Here is an 8507-nt window from a genome sequence, read left to right as displayed (position 1 = left end):
CATATGATAATGGGTTGTAACCACGCCAAGTTCACGCATCTGAAATACAATTAATGGCTGAGCAACTTTACTGCTCAGCAGCCTCTTCTATCTTCTCTTCTCCCATCTCCTTTTTATGGGATGCTTCAACCTCATTAGCATTTCAGGAAAAAAAAACCTGGATCCTGTCCATCATTTTTGTTGTCGCTTTCCTTTTCCTGGCAGACAGAGCCTGAAGTTTCAATAGAGGAAGCGGGGAGGGATACAGCACATTCAGAGTTTATGAAAGACCTTATTTACCATTAAAGTGAAGGTTTCCAGACACTCCAGCCCTGTTTTCTTATGCTCTTCTGTCTTTGATGAGGAATTAAGGACTCCAGCCAGGGCTACAGAAGACACCGAGAGCTGTCTGGCAGAAGGCACTGGCCAGTGCCCTGAAGCCGGTCGTTATTACGAATGATGCTGAGGGGTACACCGAGGAGCGGAAGAGTGGGCAGAAACCATTGATAATCCCCTTACAGCGGCACTTCTGAGAGGAGTCTGACTCTGCACACTTAAGCGAATATTCTTCTGCTAGCTTCCTTTGCACATTTTTTTTTTTTTTTTTTGCAAAGCACTCATTACAGTTTGCCTTTAAAAAAATATAATTTATTGACTTTCTACAGAGAGGAAGGGAGAGGAATAGAGAGTTAGAAACATCGATGAGTGAGAAACATTGATCAGCTGCCCCCTGCACACCCTCTACTGGGGATGTGCCCGCAACCAAGGTACATGCCCTTGACCGGAATCGAACCTGGGACCCTTGAGTCCGCAGGCCGACGCTCTATCCACTGAGCCAAACCGGTTAGGACACAGTTTGCCTTTTAATAGAATTACTCCATTCCATTCCACTCAATTATAAATCTTTAGAATGGAGGCTGTCAGAAGTTAGTGTGTCTGAGAATAATCTGCAGACCTTGTCAGATTAGTTTAGGGCTCACATCTTTGAGATTCTCATTCAATACATTTGGGATGGGGCCCGGAAATGTTCATTTTAACAAGATCTCAGGGAACTGTCATACATTTGTCTATGACCCACCTTGAGAAACATTTGCCTAGAGATCAAGGTCTCTGTGGTCTTATGCCCAAGCACTATGCAATACACATAGAGGTCCTCAGCACCTGTGCGTGGACCTGAGGCGCATGCTCCCGGTGGGTGAAACCCCACTGGTGGTTCAAGCTCAATGGTGGCTCAAGCTCTCAGAGGTAAGACCGAGTCTCTAGGGGGTGGTGCATAGACTAATTTCCTTTCTTGGTAGAAAGAAATTAGATAAACAGTTCTCCAATTGGGAACAATTAGTAAGAGAGAAATACTTCTTCTGGGAGAACACCTGATAGAAAGCATGATTTACGTACTTACTTTTTACGTTAGGGGGGGTGCAGACCGAGGGGGGGAGGAAATGCATTCATGTTTGATTTTCCCATTCATTACTGGAGGCCCGTTTCCCATGTCTTCCGTTTATTCCTTTTGTTTATTGTTTACTAGGTGCTGTGAAGGCAGCTCTTTCATGTGCCTTGTCCTTTGTTCTTCTGCCACAGGGTGTGAAGCCGTTTACTTCTTTCTTCTTTGCTCATGGCTGCCTCTAAAGAGACATGTGCAAAAGAAAGAGGAAAAGCACATCTTGCCCATCAGCTGTTCACACATCAGTCAAACACGGAGTCCTTCATATAAGAAGACAAGGACAGCCCCTGTTTGTTGCATTCGGAGGGGTACAGTGATTCATCACAAACTATGCTCTCTAACGACATCATCTGCACAACTGATAGTTGGAAAGCATCAATAATTGGAAAGCATCCTTATTTTTTTTAGAGTTTTGCTAATGCTTCCAACTATTGGAAGAGATTAACATGCCACATTCCTGCATCAGAACCAGTCACTCTTCAGTTTATTTAAGTGTCATTAGTGTGGACTGTTTAAAGTTGTAAGTAGGAAAAAATGCCTCTGAAAAATACACGTGAATAGTATCAAGACAAAAATATATATGGTTTGTTTTGCTTGCTTGTGCTTTGGCTCTTTGATTCTAGTATTTTTTTAAACTACTTTTGCCTATGTTAGATGATTCTAAATTATACTAGTATAAAAATTAAATGGAAATAGTCATTGCTCATTAGCTCCTGGATCTGTTTCCCAGTGAGAAAAGGCAATGAACATAAACATTAAAATCAAGACACGCTCTTGATTTTAAGAATCTATCTGCATCTTTTGATGAGCATTCACTAACAACTCTGCCTCTTTAATTAGGGTCAGTGTCTTAAGTTATAGCAGCTCTTAGAAACAAAACCGGCACATATATTCTTGCCTCTGGTTGGATTTACATACTATCTAGATGTTGAAAAAAAGTTATAGACTTGCAAAGGGTCTCCCTTCAAAACAGCATAGAGCAATGGTGATGCTCATTGTATTGGAGCTTATTGCATAGGCGAGGGCTGTCACTTTCCCATCGTGTCTTTATTTATTATGCTAATTGACTCTCCCAGTGCAGCCAGGAGGGGATCAACCCTGTGAAATTTTTTTTTTTTTGGGGGGGGGGAGTGGGGAAGGAGGGGGTTAAAAGCAAACCTGTTTTGTGCCTGAATAAAACAAAAAAATCAATGTGGTTTTTTTTCCTCTTTTCCCCCCAAAAAACAGGAGGGTCAATACCATGGTTGTTTTTGTTCCCATCCAGTTATGTAACCGTGGGGACTTGTTTCATTGCTTTCAGGATTTGTACAAAACACATTAAAGCTAAACAATAGGCGGGAGTCCCAGGAGCGACCCCCGGAGCTGCGCCTTCGAGTCTGTCCTCCCTCCTAGGTTTGGGGATCTCCCATTAGTTCCATCTCAAGTGCTGACTGGGAGTGAGCGAGTGTGTGTGTGTGTGTGTGTGTGTGTGTGTGTGTGTGTGTGTGTGTGTTTAGTTAGCTGGCACGCAACACACTTCCCCAGGGTTGTGTTTCCTTTTTCCTGAGATTTGGCGAAGGGTAAAGGGTCGGAGTCACATGGATACAAAGCATTTGATTAATGGCCAAGTCACCGCGGTGGCTGCCAGAGCCGCCTCCCCTCTAGCCCGGACCGTGTGAGGCCGGAGCGGCGGGGCCGGGCGCGCAGGTCCCGGGCCGGAGCCCCATCCCCCGGGGGAGTTTCCTCTGCGGTGCCCCCCGCCTCCCGCGCCCCCCGTTCCAGCGGGCGACCCCTGCTGTCCCCCCTCACCCCCGCCCCAGCCTCTCCCCCGCCTGTAAAGTCGCCGGTCCCTCCACGGACTTTGCAGAGGCCGCAACTTTCCCGCCGCAGCCCGGCCGCCAGCCCCGCGTCCCGCCGCCCACCATGAGCGAGGAGAGCCGCGGGGACCCGGAGCGGCAGCTCCGCCTGCGCGTGTGCGTGCTCAGCGAGCTGCAGAAGACCGAGCGGGACTACGTGGCCACGCTGGAGTTCCTGGTGTCGGTGAGTGTCCCGCGGCGCGGGGACCCGGACCGGGACCGGGACCGCTCCCGGCATCGCGGGCACCCGAACCGCGCGCGGGCGCTGTGCGCACGGGGCGTGGACCCGCGGGGACATGTGGGTGCCGGGGGTCGCACGGAGTTTCCCGGGCCTCGGAGAGGTGCCGGTTTGCAAAGTGAGCTGGTCCCGGGAGTCCCGGCATCTTTCCTCCCTCTCCCGCCCCCGTCCCCGCCTGGCCTGCAGGATCACATTGTGCAATTTTTTTTTTCCCCCTTTTCTTCCTCCCCTGGGATTTTGTGTTAAGACTTTGGCTCGCTGATGAAAGTCAGTCTGCTACATTCAGATGCATTTAGTTTTTAAAAGTACTTGATTCTTCCAGAGCCGGAGTCCACTATTCAGATTTCAGGACGGGGAAGTCCCTTTCGTTAGAATAATCTTTGAAACAGGGTTCGGGTGGAGGGTCGGCGCTGGGAGAGCAGCGGGGTTATGGTCTCTAGCAGCTGTTCGATATTAGAGCCACATGTGGTGGTCGCCCCTTCCTAGTCCTACAGTCTCCTCCCCCTCCACCACCCAACCCCCACCCCGAGTTTAAATCAGTTCCCGCTCAGGTTCTGGGGTCCCACTGAGCCCGGGAGAGGCGCATAATAAAACTCATGTCAAACAACTTCAAGTTTTCCTAGAACTGGCAGGAACTTTGTTTCAAAGTTTCAGCCTGGCTCACTGGAAGTCAGCTTTGTAAACGGTTCATTCATTGTAGGACCGGGAGGGACAAAATTGCGTGAAAGAAACTTCTGAGACTTCACTCAAAAGTTGATTTTTTTTTCCCCCCTACTCACTGCTGCAAAGACAAAGAATTTGAGGATTGGCTGCTTTCCACCCAGATGTCCGGGAGAGCATCATTCAGACTCAGGAGCCATGGCCTTCGCAGTCTCCCCCAAATCTAACCTTCTTCCGCCACCTTATTGGTAACCCCGGTCCAAAGGGAAATGTTTCTTAAGCCAAACTTCCTGCTCAGTTTTCTGAACGATGTAAACTTTCTGCTTATGATTATGACAGAAGAAATTCACTTCTTAACTAGGGCAGAACGGAAAGAACAATGAACGTCTCCAGGGATGTAAGATGCACAGGTTGGCTTCTGGGTAATTTCTCAAGTTAAAAATCAATCTGCCTGAGCCCCCCAGGGGCCACACTCTTTGGAAATGTTGTGTATTTGAGAATATACTGGTAATTGGCTATAAATAGAATTCTACACTTCCATGCAGCAATGTAAAAAAAGAAGAAGGAAAGAAAAGCATGTTTTAAAGGAGATTTGAGTTTTAATGGCCTCAAACTGGGTTTCATGAAACTTTGGTGGTGACAAAGTCCTTTGGCTTATAACAATCTGAGTCACTTCTTAAATTGCCTTCCTTCCTTCTTTCTGGAGGTTATGAAAAAGATATTGTGGAGGGTCCTAATTTAGAGACATAGCTAACCTAAGCTACTTTAAAAACCAAGTTGTTGATCTTTATTTAAAATACCATTTTCCCTCTAATCTTAACACCTGATTATTAAAACTGCAAACTTATTGCTATATAGCGATAGAAATGATAGGCGATATAAAATAAATTATATTTTCCTACTTACAAGTAGATCACCTAATAATTTCATTCTTTTCATCTCATGCAGAAATTATGGACTTTTCCTTTTCTTATGTCCATTATATGTGCACATGTATGTTTACACACACACACGCAAACATGCTTACTGGACTGAAAGTCATCCTTAACAAAAGTTTACCCTGACTTCTTTTTTTTTAAATTTTATTTTTTATATATTTTATTGATTTTTTACAGAGAGGAAGGGAGAGGGATAGAGAGTTAGAAACATCGATGAGAGAGAAACATCGATCAGCTGCCTCCTGCACACTCCCTACTGGGGATGTGCCCACAACCAAGGTACATGCCCTTGACCGGAATCGAACCTGGGACCCTTGAGTCCACAGGCTGACGCTCTATCCACTGAGCCAAACCGGTTAAGGCTACCCTGACTTCTTTGTAGTCTTATAACTAACTATTCAAAGCCTAAGATCTACTTATAATACACTACTAGCTTTTCTTTTTTGGGTATTATTGATAGTAACCCTTTGGCCTGGTAATTCAGCTTCTAGAAGTCTATCCTAATTGAATAATCAGAAATGCAGACAAACAATGAAAGTTATTTTAAAAAATTAGCTGTAATATTAAATAAGCACTGTGGTAAATTAGTTGCAAAATTTTGATAGTGCATTCTTCAGTCAAATTTAAATATTTGTTAGATTAGTCATTTAGATTTTTGTCATTGCTTCAAGCCATTCACATGGATGAAGGGTAATTCCTCTTTATTACAAAGAGATAGAAAACATATTTTTAGTTTTATCAAGAACATATTTTTACTTGTGGGCCCATAAATAAACCCAACAAGATGGTATTATTGCTCTTGATTAAATGATTATGTGGCCTGAGGGGATGACTTTTCTTACTAAGATTTTTACTTCTGAATCCTTTCTCTTCTCTTTTCTAACTCTTCACCTTCGCTGGAGAGAGCACCTCTCCCCACCCCCACCCCTAGGTAGTCCATGAACGTTGCCTTTTTTCTCTGTACATAGACTCAGTCCATGTGCACCTTCTTTCCAGTGCCTGCCAGGCGCACACTTCTTGATTGAATGAGAGACTTCCCTTTAAGTCTGCTGCTGTCGTTTGGAGTGGCTGTCTCTTCCCATGGGTGTCATGCTTTCTCAGGGCTCCTCTCTCACTCCTCCCTGGCCCTTAGCTACCTGCTGGATTCCTACTGGGCTTTCAAGACTCAGTTCAAGTCCTTCAGAAAACCTTTCATGAACCACCCTGCATTCCCCCCGGTTAGAATGCTCACTGCTTTGTACCTACTCTTCCCTGTGGTTACTTCTTCCTTAGCACTAAGGAAACCTTATGCATTTATTTGTTTACCGTTGTTTCATTCTACTAGAATGCAAGCTTCTTGAGGCCTACATTTTATTCACCTGTGTTTCCCCAGAATCTTGTACTGTGCTTGAGACATTGTAAGTAATCAGTGCATGCTGAATGAATAAATGAATGAATGGGCAAATTGACCCGTCTTCTAAACTCCTACCCCTTTAAAAAAATTTATTGTTGAGAGTATTACTGATAAATACTCCCTCACCCCCATTACCGCCCCTCCCCCACCCCCACACCTGGTTCCCACTCTGCCCCAGGCCTTTACCACCCTATTGTCTCTGTCCATAGGTAACTAGGTAATGCATATATGCATTATAAGATCTTTGGTTAATCTTTTCTCACCCTTTCCCCACCTCCTCTCACCCATTTTTAAGGACAGTTTCTTAATCATCCTTAAATTTCTGATTTTGATCTGTATAGATAGTGGAAATTACTTAAGCTTAGGCACATATGTATTTATGTAACAAAATATTTTAAATTAAACATTAGTGCCTGCATTTAGTAAAACAGAAACATTTAAATCAGGCATCGAGGTATTTTAGGCTGTGTAATACACTATTATTTCAATTCATTGTATCCTAAAATTTCATTTGAGACTATGGATCAGTTACATTATCTGGATTATTTATTTTTGGGACAAAGAATATGGTGGAGAAGGACCAAATTTGCTTGAATATATCTTCTTGTTTTGTTTGGGCAATGAAATTTTGTGCTTCATTAGAAATACTCTAAAACAGTGGTTCTCAACCTTCCTAATGCCGCGACCCTTTAATACAGTTCCTCATGTTGTGGTGACCCCCAACCATAAAATTATTTGCGTTGCTACTTCATAACTATAATTTTGCTACTGTTATGAATCGTAATGTAAATATCTGATATGCAGGATGTATTTTCATTGTTACAAATTAAACATAATTAAAGCATAGTGATTAATCACAAAAACAACATGTAATTATATATGTGTTTTCCGATGGTCTTCGACCCCTGTGAAAGGGTCGTTCGACCCCCAAAGGGGTCTCGACCCAGAGGTTGAGAACCGCTGCTCTAAAACATGTCTTCTAAAGAATGCTATGATGGGTCTGGTAGTTAGTAGTTAATGTCCAAAGTCTGGACAACAGTAGGTTGCAACTGGTTTTCTGCTTGCAATCCAGTCACAGGACATGATGCTTTCACAGACCCACCTGAGTGGACAGAACAAGGACTGACCAGGGCCAACCTCATGGGTTTCACTTCACAGCAGTCACATAGGGCTTAACACTCAGAAGGACCTTAGGTAGGTTTAATGTTCTGCCATTACCATCTTGAAATTCTTGCTAATCTTAAAAACATTTTTATTGATTTGAGAGAGAGAGAGACGAAGAGGGAGAGAAAGAGAGATTTGTTGTTCTACTTATTATGCAGTCATTGGTTGATTCTTATATGTGCCCTGACCAGGAATCAAACCTGAAACTTCGGAGTATTGGGACGATGCTCTAACCAACTGAGCTACCTAGTTAGGGCGAAATTCTTGCTGATTTTGTTTTTGAACTTGTCTTTCGCAAGCGAAGTTCAGTGGGACAATGGAGTGTGAGCAGCGCAGATACATGTAAGAAAAAAGACTTTATATTTTCAGCACCTTTGATAGTACTTTTTCTCTGCCGTTTGAACCAGAGGCCTCCCATTTTTGTTTTGCACTGGGCCTGGAAAATTGGGTAGACATGTTTCACTGTAGCAAGTAGCATGGAGGCAGGATGACCATATACTTTTTTGTCTAAACTGGGACACTTTTGAGAGTGAAAGACAGAGCTATTAATAATTGCAGTGGGAAACGGCTGTAAACTAGGATCACTCCACACTGTAGGCTGTTAAGACAAAGTTATGTGTCTTGCCATAAACCAGAGATACTGAAATTTGCTCTCTGTCCAGGCTTGACCTCATATACTCCATGTATGTGTCTCTGATGTATTATGTAACTTGGGAGACATTCCAAAACTTTTCAAGGTCTATTTTCCTCATCTGTAAAATGGGGAAGCAGTGAATGTCTCAAGGTTGCTATGATGACAAGATGAAGTATGCTTTGGGCTCAGTCCAGGGTCTGGCTCGCAGGAGGGCCCTATAAATAG

General features: G+C 43.9%; 1 protein-coding gene across 2 annotated transcripts in view; it reads left to right on the top strand.

Moving 5' to 3' along the window:
* Positions 1-2989: 2989 nt before the first annotated feature.
* PREX2 (phosphatidylinositol-3,4,5-trisphosphate dependent Rac exchange factor 2) overlaps positions 2990-8507 on the top strand; it is a 226555-nt gene continuing 221037 nt past the window's right edge. Inside the window, exon 1 of one of the 2 annotated variants that reach the window (XM_070391971.1) lies at positions 2990-3439. In XM_070391971.1, the coding sequence (XP_070248072.1) occupies positions 3323-3439 (117 nt within the window). In that variant the 5' untranslated portion in view covers positions 2990-3322. The remainder of the gene's footprint in view (positions 3440-8507) is intronic. The other variant, XM_070391970.1, reaches the window with a different exon arrangement.

Source organism: Myotis yumanensis, unplaced genomic scaffold (assembly GCF_028538775.1).
Source record: "Myotis yumanensis isolate MYYU_CA2020_CCGP unplaced genomic scaffold, mMyoYum1.0.hap1 SCAF_15, whole genome shotgun sequence".
Lineage (NCBI taxonomy): Eukaryota > Metazoa > Chordata > Mammalia > Chiroptera > Vespertilionidae > Myotis > Myotis yumanensis.
The sequence above is the reverse complement of the archived record's forward strand: the minus strand, read 5'-3'. Positions and strand labels throughout refer to the sequence as shown.